We start from the raw sequence: 15237 nt of genomic DNA on the forward strand, positions 1-15237 counted from the left end.
GTGGAGTCTGGGCAACTGAGTGATTGATGGTGCTTTGGGAAGAAATGCAGGATTTTGGGGTGGTAGCCAGTTTTGGAGGAAAGGTCTGAAGTCGTTTTTAGGTGTCCTGACTTTGTCGTCACGCTGAGGGAGACACTGAGTTGTTACAACAGACGGAAATGGAAAGAAAGGCCCAGGCTGGAGAAGGAGTGCTTTTTATTTCACAGAGTAGACCTGGTCCTTCCCAAAGTGTCCTGTGACTAATTAACCACTCCACATGCCTTCCTGTTTGGGCCTTCCAGGGGTTCCTGGAGCCGGATTGGGCTGGGCAGAGAGGCACCGGGAGGCACCCTCCATGCCTCGCCTCTGTATTTGGCTGCAGCAGGTTTGCACTGGGTAGTCTGCCTGTGAGCCCAGACCCGGGGGTCAGCGAGGTCTTGGGGTCGAAGCCAGCCGGTAGGCGCATCCGCCCTGGCCGGTAGGTGTCGCCCTGACCAGAGCGGCAGGGAGAGCGTGCCTTCCTGGTAAAGTACCTCTTAACCTCTCCCAGGTCTCCCCGTTTGAATGTTTATAATCTGGATGCAAGAGCATGTGATCCACTCCATGTGATGCGTAAAGTGAATTAGGGAAAATACGTTTTTACAATGAGAGCAAATTCTTGGGACTCGGGGGCAAAGGTATGTTAGTTACATCATCTTACATTGGATGAAGCTTCATGCTCTTTAGAACCACTTCATGCTCTTTTTTCTTGTCCTTCAAAGAATAATTGCTCCACAGGTCGGACAAGCTTCAACAAGTTAGCCCGTCTTTCTGGTGAAAGCACAGTGGGTAGTTAGGCTCACTAGACGCCCCAACAGGAGCTCTTGGGTATGATGTTAAGCCCCCAGGGCCTGCCCGTGATGGAAGCAGCCAGTGGCCCTCAGACCCACGCCCGCCACCCACTTTGTTCAGAGTTGACGCCCAGGAGGCGAGAGCATATTTGGAGGACCAGGCTGCTCATCCATTTCACTGCCTCCTGTACTTTTCTATACTTTTATTTCAGATCATCAGAAAAGCCCTTTCTGAGGAAAAACGCGTCTCCACAAAAACATCAGCTGCTGACCTCGTGACAGAAACAGATCACCTTGTGGAAGGTTTAATTATTTCTGAGCTGCAGAAAAGGTTTCCTTCACACAGGTAGGTGTGCCTCCAGAGGGGACCCCGTTAACATGCTGCCATTGTCTCAGCGGGGTGCCACGCCACCGGTCGCTGGGGGCAGGTGTGAAACGGAGCCTCACAGTCGGCCTCCCGTGATTTGATCGCATGGTAAACATAATGTTTTCATTCATCTTACTGTCATCTTGACAACGCTCACGTCAGTCTGTTACCTTACAAACACTGAAAAGGCTCCACTTCTCTAACACGCTCAGGGGAAGTGCTCTGCTGCCCTCTGCTAAGCCACTTGACATATTTCTGGGAGGACTTGGAGCAAGTAACGTTCCCTGCCTGTGTCTGCATGGTGGCCCCACGCAGACTTTCCAAGAGGGATGCGTCCCCAGGTCCACGTCTGTTGGTGCGGCCCTGCTCAGGGACCCGTTCTCCCCTGTCAGGCCAGCACATGTGACAGGGAAAGCTGCTCTCCACCCTAGAAGGCCCTTAGGAGGACTCCACCTTCTCTAGAGCAGAAGTTCTTTTTTTTTTTTTTTTAAAGATTTTATTTATTTATTTGACAGAAAGAGACACAGCGAGAGAGGGAACACAAGCAGGGGGAGTGGGAGAGGGAGAAGCAGGCTTCCCGCGGAGCAGAGAGCCTGATGCGGGGCTCGATCCCAGGACCCTGGGACCACGACCCAAGCCGAAGGCAGACGCTTAATGACTGAGCCACCCAGGCGCGCCCCCCCTTTTTTTTTAAGATTTTATTTATTCATTTAGAGCAGAAGTTCTTAACCCTTTTGGGGTCACCATGTGGAGAATCCAATGCAAACCATTAATCTTTTCCTCAGGAAAATTCAGATATGTACGCAGCATTTTGCATCTAGTTCCAAGGGAACCCTAGACCTCAGAGGAAGACTCCCCTTGAACTCTGGGCAAGGCAGGGCAGTCCTCAGGCCCTCCCTCACCCCTGGAGCTCTGCAGGAGAGAGTTGGAAAACCTCCTCCTGACAAGGGAGGGCTCCCTCTCCTCAGAGGAGGCTGCCTGTGGGATTGGATTTCTGGGTATGGATTGCTGATTACGGTAAGGTTCCATGTTTGATGGGCTTACACAGCAGAGACGTGGAGGGTGGTCTCCCTCAGCATCCGTCTGGCACAGGGTGGGCGCAATAGAGTTTTTCCCTGTGAATGATTAAATGAAAGAAGGGACAAACCAGCATTCAAACATACCTCCTCTTTCCCTGTTGTTTCCTCTTAACTGGTTAGGTCATCTCAGGGTCAAAATTCTCTCTGCCAATGGGTCGTGTTTGTTTTGTTTTGTTGCCTGTTATTTCCTACTTCCTTATTCAGTGTGAAGTCAGGATTCCTGACACGTGTTAGGATATTTACAAGCTCTAAAACATTTATGATTTTTTAACTTTTTGAAATGCAAGTTAAATGGTAATGTCAAAAGAATTCTATAGATTGCTTTTATTCTTTGAGAGGAAAAAGGACACAGTAACCGACATGTTGTTTCTGGTTGAGGAACTGTTTTGGTACTTGAGGTTTCTGTGGTATTGGCCCAGGTGTCTGTGGCAGAAGTGAGGGCTGGCTCGGCTCTGTGGGGTCCTGGTAAAGGCCTGGAGGTCACTGCAAGACTAGACATATTTATCAGGCTTCTGGAAGGTTTCAGTTAGATTACTCCTGAGAACCCCAATTCTGGAATTACATACGTGCTGCATGTCTTGGCAGCAGTTGCTAAGTGGTTTGGGTCCACTCTTGTGTCAGTATGGGGCATGGATTCCATTTGTACAAGGTGTATTTAAATATTCATTGCTGCATATCCCCGGATAAAAGTCAGTGTGTTATATGAGTGATCATACCTGCCCAGGCCCCCCCACCAGCCACCCCCACCCCCGCTCTGCCCTGCAGCCCGGGGTCGCCAGGGGATCGCCAAACTCGGAAGCCCCCCTAGAAAACCATTGACCCAGAGCAGTGGACCCTACCTAGGGTGTGTGCCAGGCCCACGTGGGCTTCTCCAACCTGCTAATGCCAGGCCTCCTTCTCTGAAAAAGCCCTGGGAGAAGCAGATACACACACCTGACCAGGAATCCATGATTTAGAGTAGCAGTTCCCAAAGCGCCTCCAGCTCATACTGGCCAGGCTGGGATGGATGAGATGTGGCTGCCCCATGGTCACCTCTGGCTCTTAGCCACTTGCTTCTCAGCTCTGAGGGCAATACCAGGACTCGGGGAAGCCTGGATGTCCTTGTACTCTGCTCGGTTTGCCTAGAAAACTTAGGTAGATGAAATCATTTCTCAACATATCTATGCCAAGTGTGGAGTGGGTTTTTTTTTGTTTTTTGCCAATGACTAGGATTCAGAAGAATTTGGGAGCATTTAATTGTATTTTAGATCATAGACAAATTGATATATTTGCAATGAGAAAACATTGCATACACATAGTAAAGTAGCGTATTGTAATTTTTCTGCATTCAGAACAATAAGTTAGCATAAACTGGCCTATCGTCTTTTTTTAGGAAGGACTCCCTGTTATTTTGAGCTTATGCTGGTCCCCATTTCTAGTTGTTTATGAAACTATTAAAGAGTGCAACTGTTTTTTTTTATTTTTTATTTTTTATTTTTTATTTATTTAATAGAGATAGAGAGAGAGCACAAGCAGGCAGAGCGGCAGACAGAGGGAGAGGGAGAAGCAGGCTCCCTGCCGAGCAGGGAGCCCGATGCGGGGCTCGATCCCAGGACCCTGGGACCACGACCCGAGCCGAAGGCAGCCGCCCAACTGACTGAGCCACCCAGGCGCCCCAAGAGTGCAACTGTTTTTTTAATAAAATAAACAACAACCTGGTATAGGCTCCCTGTTTTATTATTTTATTGTACTCATTTCTGAAATCCAAAGTCTGTGTCCCCGATCTGGAAGATAGGAGTACCAAAGAACTCTAAGATTTAAACTTGCTACTGCCCGCAGCTTTGGAAAATCCCCCATCACCCGTTCTCAGGGTCTCAGCCTCCTCATCTAGGACCGAGGCACCTAGCCAAGGTCATCATACGGTGGTAATGACAGAAAGCAAACCAGCAGGTTGAGGTTGACAGTTAAAGCGCAGTATTGGCATTGACCACATTAGCTCAGTCTCCATCCAGGCCTGCCTTTGTGGGGTGCCTAAACCTGTTTTTAGTTGATGATTTTGAATCAGGTCCAAGTTCTGCAACTTTGGAAATAATTCAGTAGCATCACTGAACCATATTTATATACACCCTGTCCGTGTCCCTTTTGTCTGGGTTAGCGCAGGCAGAGGGGGGAGAGCAGCCCAGCCGCTCAGTACACCCAGCTGCCTCCTCTGTCCCGGTCTGGGCTCCCCTCAGCAGGACGCGGCCTTGTCCATCGTGGTGACTCCCAGGCCCTGTGGCGTGCCCTGTGTGCCCTGGACTTGGAAAAAATATGTTCCTAGCCACCACCGGCTAATGCTTGCTTTCCGCCACTTTCGCACTGTTCTGCACCGGGCACTCATGTCATCAGGCCACGGAGCCTGCTGCAATGGTGGCCAGGCCTCAGAGCATTAATTGGCTCCCTAGTGAACCGAAGGGTGACCCTGACCTTGTCACAGAATAAACAAACCAACCAGGGAAAAAAGGCCTAAACACACTTGGCCGTCAAATTTATAAGGGTTTAGGGGCGCCTGAGTGGCTCAGTCGTTAAGCGTCTGCCTTCGGCTCAGGTCACGATCCCAGGGTCCTGGGATCGAGCCCCGCGTCGGGCTCCCTGTTTGGCGGGAAGCCTGTTTCTCCGTCTTCCACTCCCCCTGCTTGTGTTCCCTCTCTCGCTGTGTCTCTCTCTATCAAATAAATAAATAAAATCTTTAAAAAAAAAATTATAAGGGTTTAGAGGGGGAAAAAAAATTATAAGGGTTTGTTAGGACTCTAAGGAAAAAAAAAGTAGTTAAATTATGCAAAAAGATATCATTCTAACTTGTTACCAAGCTTTGAACCTTACCCCAGTTGCTGCTTTCCTCTTGTATGTTAGATAGGCTTATGAAAAGGCCCTTGAGCTCCCTAAATTTAGGCACATGGCTTGTTTTTTTTCTATTTATGTTATGGATTTTATGTAGCTGTCCAAATGCTTTTATTAAGGTCTCTGTTATTTCACATCTCCGTCTGTCCAAGTTGATTTCCCCACTCCCTCTGCAGAGAGCTGAAGAATGTTTTCTCCGCTTCCCACATGAAGACAGTCAGGTTTCAGTGAATAAACTACATCCCTCCTCACATACCAGGGAGGTATTTTTGGTGCCTCAGAGGAGGGGACACGGGCCAAGGCCCTGCCCAAAAGTGTCACCCACAGGTGCGAAGCAAATAGCGAGGTGACGGACGTTCCTTCCCCCTCTGTTGACTTGGGCAGCTGAGTAGAGACAAGAACTCTTGGGCATGAATCCACTGCTGGGAAAGTCCAGGGCTCGGTGTGGTTCCTTTGAGTGCTTCCTACCCTACCAGAAATGCTGTGCAGGACAAAAGCTGTGTCAACAGGAGCATTGTGGGTGCTGCTTTGAACATGCTGCTTGGTGACCCTGTAGACCGCGTCCGTCCCACCTGCTCTGCTAGTGAGCCAGCCGCGCTCCGGGCCCTGCGCGTCCTGAGAAGCCCCACCGGTGCGCCACGGGCTGTGCTCCCTGACGGGCACGTCCGCTGCCAGCCCTGCAGAGATGCTCTTCCCTCTTCCTTCAGTGAGACCCCACAACTCTAGTAGGTACCAGCTTCCCACTTAAATCAGGTTTAAAAAGGAAGAAATTTCCACATTCCTCCTCAGTTCCTAGGAATTTATCTTTGGATGTGAGTCACTTCCATTTCTATCTTGACCTACTAGTAAGTTGTCTCACTGCTTTATCAACCTTGTGCCCAGTTTAAGATTTGGCACTTGATCCCTATATGTGTGTGTTCTTAGGGTGTGGACCCTTTTCTTTGGAAACATAATCACAAGCCATTGCATGGGAGGAAAATCATATAGCTATAGAAGAAGACATTGAAAAGAGATGTAGTTCCTTAAGTCTTTGGCTAAGAAAACTTGGCAGAGCTCATGCCACGCATAATCATCAGTGATTCTGCATGTTCGTCACCTGCCTCCCCACCATGGTCAGGAGTCACAGCCTGCCCAGCTTGGCTCCTCCAATTTCATGTCTTTCCTGACACCGTGTCTGCGGTGTAGACCTGCCTGCCTGGATCACATGATCCAGATGACCCAAAACTCCACGGAGGGGAATGAGGGGAGGGGCACAGTTCCCAGCAGGAGGAGGGGACCAGGAGCATGCATCCCTAAATTGTAAGCTTCTGGGCTCGGGCTGCTGGTCCAAGCTTTCTCTGCACTGCAGCTGTTTTTCAGGGGATGGATTTCTCAGGCGCCTTCGTCGGTGCTGCCCGGCCCTAGTGCTCTGCGTCTCCTGCGGGGGTTTCTCCAGGGGCAGCAGCTGGGGCGGTGGAAACACATAACCGGAGAATGATACATGTTCACTCCTCCCACACACGGACTGATTTCAGATCCTTTATCAGAGAGAGGGGGTAGACAACTCTGTGTGTGTGTGGACGGCGTGACTTTCATAGTCCGTGAAATGGAAAGGGGTGGTCCCAGATGAGTTACGGGGCATGTGACGGTGCTGGGGGGACGAGCAGTGACATCAGAATGCACTGGTTCTTCTTTCTCAGTGTTGCAGTTGAGGACAGCACTTGAGATGCAGCTAGTGAGAGTAAAGAACTTCTTAGTTTTTTGAAATTGCATTTAATTTCAATTATTTAAATAGTTCGTTAATTTAAATTATTTAAATAGTTTGAACCAGTAGCTCGTTGGGGCGGAGCAGTTAGAGGTTTCCAGCTCAGTGTTCTTATTGACAGTATAATGTCCATCTCATCTGCAAGTTCGTTGTTGCCACATCTTAGGACACCTGGTTCCTCTAGAGAAAGTGGTTTCCGGGAGCGCTTTGAAGCTGAGCAGGAGGGGCCAAGCAGCTGCCTGATGACCACAACTGACGACACACCAGATGCCACAGGAGGACAGATAAATGAGCAGGACTCATGTATCCTTCTCAGGACAAACATACTGTCTTCAGGCCTCCTTTTTCTCCAGTATAGACTGGACATAGCATGAGAACCTGCTAGAAAGCTCTCCACGAGGCCTTGTATTCACGCATAGAACACATGGTTGCTCAGCACCTGCCGTGGACCAGGCCCTGGTGACAAGGCAGTACACGGGGCGAAGGCCCCACTCTTGGTGGACCTGGGTTTGTTACGTGACAGAGACATGGGCCAAGCAGTCAGTGTGCCAAGCCCTGTTGAGTAAGCTTTCGATCGGGATGTGTTTTGCTTGTTTGGGTTCCTAACGGGAAATAGCCTGCTCAAGTGAGGATGGTTCCAAGAGCGCTTGTCTACAGAGGACTAATTGTAAAGGCAGGGGCCGGGAACAGGGGCCACTCTCGCTGGTGCAGGACAGTATGCAGCCTGAGTCCTGGGCTGGTGCGTTCCTACAGGCTGGGGGGTACCAGAGCATGAAGGAGAAGGTGTGGCCCACCGAGGGGCTCCTAGGCCAGATACCAGGGTGGAAAGGGCCTCAGGAGATATGGCAGCTCCTGCTGAGCCCGGATGGTGGGCGGGTACAGTTGTCACCTCGTCTTCAGTTCAGAGGAGGCCAGGCTGGGGACAGACCTGGGAGGTGTCAGCTGTAGGGGACATTCAGTGCCTCGGGTCCAGCTTCAGTCCACGCCAGCCACAGCACCACTGGTGGGAGAGCTCACGCCCGAGTCTGGGCTCTGCTCCCTGGCCAGTGTTCCTCGTGCTCTATCATTTGTCTTTGGCCTTTTCTCCTCCAGACTAAAATTAGAGCAGAGTTTAGCTTTGCGTTATAAGGTCTGTTTCCCAGCGTTCTTCATTCTCATATTTGTCCCCCTGGCCCACTCACATGTCCCGATGCTTTCCCAAAACTCCTACATTGAGGTGTCACTTCATGTTTTCTAAATCCTGCTGAGTAAGTAGGCTAGCAGACAGATCAAAAAGCAGATGATCCTTTACAGACTCTGCCTCTGTTTGACCCAGAGAAGCCATAATGAAATCTCTACTGTGTCTGCTTTGTCTTTGATGGGACCAGAAGCAGTTTGAAGCGCTTTGTCTTGAGTTCTTGGCGAGTTTTCTCAGGCTGAGCCCCTGCCCACCACAGGTTCATTGCGGAAGAGTCTGCAGCCGCCGGGGCCAAGTGTGTGCTCACCCCCAGCCCCACCTGGATCGTCGACCCCATTGACGGCACCTGCAACTTTGTGCACAGGTGAGCATCAGCATGGGTCGCCCCTATTCTGGCCCTTAACCTGTCCTCTTCTCTAAGACTTTGTCTTTTCCAAAGCAGCATTCTTTGAGGCAGGAGTATATAAACAAACCTCTAGTAGGTTGATAGTCTCATTAAAAAGGTGGTCATGTATTGATCTTTTTTAAAATGAGGTTTTCCTTTTGTGAGATACTCTCAGCATGTAGGAGATACTCATTTGTTTAAAACTGTTGTGTTTGTCATCTTTAAAATGTTGGGTTGAATTAACAAGGACCCCTTAAGGAAGCCCCTGGAGAAACGAGCAGGGCTATGAAACAAGCATGTGCAGCCCAGCAGCCTCAGGAGCCCGGGTGTAGACAGCAGCACCCGAGGGCTGGCGTTCCAGAGCTGCCCGTGGAGGTGAGAGTAAGCCTCATGCAGTCATGAGGAGGGAATGAGGAACCCACTGGCAGCGGGCCAGGCCTAGTCTGACTGAGCAAATAACAGCCAAAAAGCAGGAGGTTTCAGAGAGGTCAGAGAGGCCCTCGGGGGGAGGGGAGGCGAGCCGCAGCTCAGGGAGGTGATAGGGACGCGGCCTCGACTCCAGAAGCTCTGACCGGTGCGGGGGCTGTTGGAGCTGTCCAAGGACACAAGGGCACCGAAGGTGACCTGGTTTCCACAGATGGTTGGTTCTCCGACACGAACACATGTGGGGCCTCCTGGAGAGCTGGTTGGCACAGGTTCCGGGCCCCTCCCCGGGCCCTTCCAGGCCAGGTATCCCTGCATGTGCATTTCTCAGCACACAGGGACACCAGCAGTGCAGAACCCCACTCTGAGAGCCCCCTCCCCAGATGAGCAGGAAACACTCCGTTTCCTTATATAGAGTGAAAAAGTAGGAGCACAGCCGGACTAGGGGGGCTTCGTTCCCGGTGCTGTGCTCTGTGTTTTGCATCAATAGTGTGTTTATTTGTAAGTAGGTAAAGTCATCCTGATCTATCGTGTTAATCATCACCCTTTTCTTAACGTGGGTTATCTTGAGAATTTAGTCGGTCATGCCCACACGTTGCCTTTTGAGGCAATGGAATAGTGCCATCTGGTGACCGCCACAGCGTCAACAGACTAATGTGAACTAAAGCGTGACACACACACCCCCCCACCCTGGGCAGGAATTCGGTGCAGCCTCAGGTCTCCCCTCATAGGTGTGTTTCTCTGAGTGAAGCTCCCGTTCTTCTGTCTCACTTGTCATTGCTGTGCTGGTAATGGGGACGGGGGGGCTGAGCCGTGTCATGCGGTGAAACCTGCACAGCCACGAGAGGGCCTCTTGTGGGCCCCGGTGGCCCTCAGCTTCCAGAACACCTTGAAGGGCCACAGTGTAGCGATCCTTGTGGCCTAAAGACATCAGAAACCTTTGCCCGCTGCAGCTCAGGCAGTCTGTTCATTCTTGCGTCCGGCAGCGTCAGGGCTGAAGCAGGTGGGGGCGAGAGCTTTCCCAGGGACTAAAGTGGAGCCTGGCGTGTGGTGTGTTTGCTCGGGGAGCCAAGCACCCGATGACCGTGCCGGCCGCCGCAGCCTCAGTGCAGGCTTACCTCTGCGGAGGACTGGTTTCATAGTTTTCCTGTAGGTTACAAGTACCCGGCTCGTCCTTCCTACTTGCTGGTAAGCTCTGCTGATCTTCACATAAAAGACAGATTATCTGGAAGAGGTACAGCAGGCAATCTGCGACGTCACAGCCCACCTCCGATGGCCTAGGCCTGCAGTTGGCCGCTTGGGAGCTCACTCAGGAGACGGGGTGGGGGGTGTTGTCACCCAGATCCGGCCTCTGCGGGGAGGCTATGATACCGCCTCCTGGGGGCCCCTCCTCACCTTACCGGGGACATGGGTCTGGCCTTTTTGGAGGTCTCTGCTGTCCCTTTATGTCTCTGAAAACCGGACAGCTGATCATTACAATCCCTCTCGGTTGGGTACTTGATGGTCATTGTTGAATTACAGCAGTCGTACACGACTTTCAGAATACTTCTTTCAGGGTCAGCTGTCTTACACACCGCTAAGCCTGTTTGTCTTGGAAGCAGTTAGTGAAATTGTGGGAGGGAATTTAAAATGAACAAGCCCACCCGCACTGTAGAAAGGTCCTTCTGCACCTCCAATGACAATGTTGCGTAGCCACACAGAGGCTCCTAAGAGTTTGCATGAGACCGTTTACGTTCTAGAGTGTAAACCATTCTGTTTTTCTTTGCAGATTTCCCACCGTGGCAGTGAGCATTGGATTTGCTGTAGACCAAGAGGTACGTGGTGGATGGGTTCCCCCAGGCCGGTGGTCCTAAACCCCTTGGGCCTGGCTTAGTATCGTCCTTTTCGGATTTGGTCCCCATACTCCTGTTTTTTTGTCTTTGTCATGTGCCTTAGTCATGACTAGTAAATCCAAGCATGTGTTTTTCAGATCCGGGAAAGTAAACAAAGGAACACTGGTTTGGGGGTGTGTGGGTTTGGGGCTCCATGGCCAGCCCACCCCCGTGGTGGCAGGCCCTTGTTTCCCCCATGGTCTTTCTGTGATGCTACTAAAGAAGCATGGAAAGGAAAGTTCTGAGCAAATACTCCACGTTAGTCCCCCTCTGACCCCTGGGGCGTGTGATCTAGTCCCACACAGAAGAAACTCCTATTTTTGGAGGACATTTTTAATCCCTGTCTTTCATTAGTTCTTCTCCATCTTTCCGTAGCTGTTAGCCTGAGAACACGGCTGCCTCAGGGTTCCCATCACCCTTGGAGCTAAGCGACAGCATGAGACCCACATCAAGGGCATTAATCAATTTAAGCAGCAATGCTGAGGAAAGACTTCACTTCTGTGCAGTCACCATAGTTACATTTAAATAGGACTGGGGGTTCAGTGTTTTCCAAAAGCAGCCCTCCACTAGGCACTGTTTTCTCGTCTTCATCCTCAACACTAGCAGTGATTGCCCTGGCGTGGAGACCCAGGGATGTTTATACCTGCATAAAAGGTGAAGGTGAAGATACATAAGAATTTTAATATCAAAATCTGGTTAAGGAGTTACATGCTCACTTGTTTCTCTGTTCGGTGTCATTGAGACCAAGTAGGAGGTTGAGCTATAAGCTCAGAGGGTGACACTCATGACGGCATGTCTGTAGCTGGGTGGGGAGGACAAAACTGCGGTGGGCGGGCAAGGTCTCTGGAGGCGAGGCCTGCAGCTCCGATGGGCCTGGTGTGAGTGCGTGCAGGTGGGCCGGGCGTGTAGTGGAGGGCTCTCGTCAAGGGGCGCATTCCAGCCTTCCTCACCCTTTTCTCCTGCTAGCAAAGGCCACACACCCGACCACCCTGGGGGCACAGGGTCTAGAGGCCCGCATGGTTCTAGGACAACTCTGATTTGGAAACCCCCTTAAAGCCAGGGTGGTGGGAAGGAGGGAAGATAGTTAAGTGTTGCTGGAAAGCTGACTGAATGATCCTCCCCAGAAATAAACCCTTTTCCTGCATTGTCAGGGAGTCCATTCCACTGTGGTCGAGCTCACCCCAGGCCAGCCGAGACTCTTCCCCAGAGACTAGGCCCGGGTCTCTCTCCATTTTCCAGCGAGACGAAAACATGGCCAACCCCCAGACCACACACACTTGCCCCTGTTAACCCCGAATAGTGACGAGTCGGTGGAGGAAAGAAACAAAGCACAGGAGTGTAAGGCAGCGTTTTTTTCCATGCTCGCCTCTTCTTTTTACTGTTTGCGACCGGGAGGCTGCTTTCTGAGGCGTTTGTCACCTGCTATACGCAGCGTGGCAGTGGTTTGGCGCCGCCGGCTCAGCGCCGCGCCCCTCCTCGGTGAATCACCTCTCCTGCTTGGCCATCCTGGAGTCCGAGTCCATAGGCTTCACAGGTGTATTCTTAATTCTTCACACGTCAGCAACTTTGAGGGTTTCTATGGGGGTGCGTTAGTCACAAGTAGCCTTCCCCAGCCCCCACCCCCCAAAACAGAGGCCTTTCTGAAGAGTTAAGCTTTTTCAGTAACTTCCAGTTACTAATGTTTGATTATGAGGTTAATTTTTTTTTTCTAAAGATTTTATTTATTTATTTGACAGAGGGAGAGATAGCGAGAGCAGGAACACAAGCAGAGGGAGTGGGAGAGGGAGAAGCAGGCTTCCCGCTGAGCAGGGAGCCCGATGTGGGACTCGATCCCAGGACCCTGGGATCATGACCTGAGCCGAAGGCAGACGCTTAACAACTGAGCCACCCAGGCGCCCTATGAGGTTAATTTTTAATAAAGCTGTATTTGTTTTAATACATTTTTAAAGGCAGTTTGCTTTCATATCCGGTTTTGAACCGAGGCACTAATTTTTTTTCCAACTCCCTTTTGAAAGGTAGTTTCCATCACATTGGTCATAACACCTAGAATCCTTCCCCTTTGAATTACTGTTACTGTCTCTGTCAAATTAGTGAAGCACGTTTGTTTTCCGTCCTGCCCCTGCACCCCGCAGCTTGAATTTGGAGTGATTTACCACTGCACAGAGGAGCGGCTGTACACGGGCCGGAGGGGCCGGGGCGCCTTCTGCAACGGCCAGCGACTCCGGGTCTCCGGGGAGACAGGTGGGGCTTCACGCGGCTCGTCTCAGCTCCTTTCAGAGTGAGAAGTGTGAATGGAAAATGCCAAAATCACCATCCTGGGAGACGGTGCTGGAACTCCCCTGCTGAGGGTTCAATTTCTTTAGGGACATTGCGTCCCTGAGGATCTGGAAAGCCAGCCAGTTCTGGGTCTTCATGTTTTTGTGGATGTGGCCAGGAGCTTTAAATAGTCTCGTTCTGTTTTACCCTCGAATATTTCAGCTTTCATGCTCAGAGAAACCCAGTCACCAGTATGGTTTGGTCTCTAGCAATCCAAGGACAAGGGCAGAGTCCGAAGCGTGCTTGGGCCCTCAGAGCGTCCAGGTAGACATCGGTCATCCCGACGTCCCCGGGGCGACGTCACCCAGATGCAGTCTGTGGCCCCCTGGGTGTGGATGGACTGCCACAGGCTCAGTTTCCATAAGATGGGTGGCCATGGGAATGAGTCGTGTAAATAAGTGATGTTTCCACACACCACAGCGTTATTCCTAAACCAGAACCTCAAGGATATCCAGTAGCTTCTATAAAGCGACTGTGGTTATGTCAAACTGCGTATAACTGTGTATCGGTAACAATACGCCAGCTTAGGTTTCTCGGCGTCTTTTGGGCCTTTCTTTCACACCGATGATGTCAGTGATATTTTTTCGCATTGTGGGACAGGTACCGTACTGTAGGGGGGAGAAGTCAAAGACGAGCCCTAGCCTCGAAGCAGCTAGATGAGGAGAGACTTTGAAAGCTCCCTCGTGTCCATGTTTGGGTCTAAAAAGGTATTAAGCACAGTTGCTGCGAACCTCTCACTTGCACATTTCCGCAGCAGGACATCATGAGGCGTGCTCCCCCTTTCTTCATTCTTCCTTTTCTTTTCTGCGTTGTCTTCCTCCCTGGATGATACCTGTGTGTCTAGATGGCCTCAGAGGCAGTGAGAGGAGTATGGTGTGTCCTTGCCCTCCAGCTGCCCCTCAGTGAGTGAGGAGAGTAAGTTCTCCAGCTGTGATCTGTGGTCTGGCGAGAGCATCGCCAATCAAGGGGCCCTGGGTGGGTGGGAGGACAGGAGCCCTGTGTGCCTAGAGCCGGCAGTCCGGCCCCGCGGGGAAACCAAGGAGGCTCCCCCAGGGGCCCCTGAGAGTCACGCGCATGCCCAGGGGAAGGGGAAGATCACATGAGCCTTCAGACAGAGGTGGGACCAGCAGGACACGAGAACCAGTTACTGCTTCTGAGTCCCAGAGAGATTCCAGAACAGCCTCCATCCCTCTCCCAGAAATGTTTTGTTTGGCTGTACAAAAAGTAGCATTAATTGTAGGTACACATGCCAAGAGGTAACCACTCAGGCCAAACTGTAAGTCAGTAGTGAGGAAGCATGTCATTAAACACGCTTACGTGAGCTTTGCTCTGTATTCCATTCGGTTAGAACACTCAGCTCCATTCACACACACTTGGCTTCCTGCTCGGCTGCCTGTGTGGCTCGGTCACGCCTGACAACTTCACGTCCTCAGAGGGCTCTCGGCCCCACGTGGGCAGGACCTTGGGATCACCTCTACACCTGGCCCGTCGTAGGCCCTCTGGTCCCGCGCAGACCCTGCCCCAAACCCCTTCTGCAGCACAGCCGGGGCTCCCGCCTGTCTAAAACCGCCCCTGTTCTGGAGCTCAGTTTTTAAAAATTCTAAAAAGAGGCTGATGTGCTGTTTTCGGCGCTGGTCGTTTAGTACTTGCGGGGTGAGGAGGTTTCTATGGAGAGGACAGAGCGCACCCTGCGGCACAGTCGTTAGGTGTCGTGCAGACCTGGCTGCAGTCCCGGTTCTGCCCCCCCTGCAGTGCTGTGAGCTGTCAGTTAGCCTCCCGAACCTTCGTCCTCACGTGCTGGGCGGGGTGACGTGATGGGAACTGAGGACTAAATGCAGTTCTACGAGGGAAAGTGCTCAGTAAAGTCCCCGGTACGTGGTACCCAAAGGTGAGAGTCGTTATCAAAGAAGAAACTTCAGTCTTTGCACGAGATCTTTAACGCCCATTGCTAAGGTTACGACATGTTCCTGGAGGAAACAGGACACCCACCACCGATCCTTCTATCTCCTCTCCTTACTCCTTTTACACCTTTCCAGGAGGCTTCCACTTACAAAGTAAAAAGCAAACAGAACTACACTGGGTGGGGTAGAGGATTCAATTGAGGCCAGAATTTCAGTTAGAAGCTTTTTCTTCACATCCCACCATGCAGAATTTCAAACATGTATAAGGTAGACAAAGTACAGTCAACCCTCGTGACTCGCCATGTG

The 15237-nt window shown here is 51.3% G+C and overlaps 1 protein-coding gene across 1 annotated transcript in view; it reads left to right on the top strand.

Moving 5' to 3' along the window:
- The window catches only part of IMPA2 (inositol monophosphatase 2), a 43540-nt gene that overhangs the window by 15396 nt on the left and 12907 nt on the right, over positions 1 to 15237 (top strand). The window contains exons 2-5 of the mRNA XM_036121707.2: positions 1022 to 1155; positions 8295 to 8399; positions 10612 to 10657; positions 12847 to 12955. Coding sequence (XP_035977600.1) covers positions 1022 to 1155; positions 8295 to 8399; positions 10612 to 10657; positions 12847 to 12955 — 394 coding nt within the window. The remainder of the gene's footprint in view (positions 1 to 1021; positions 1156 to 8294; positions 8400 to 10611; positions 10658 to 12846; positions 12956 to 15237) is intronic.

This window comes from Halichoerus grypus, chromosome 13 (assembly GCF_964656455.1).
Source record: "Halichoerus grypus chromosome 13, mHalGry1.hap1.1, whole genome shotgun sequence".
Lineage (NCBI taxonomy): Eukaryota > Metazoa > Chordata > Mammalia > Carnivora > Phocidae > Halichoerus > Halichoerus grypus.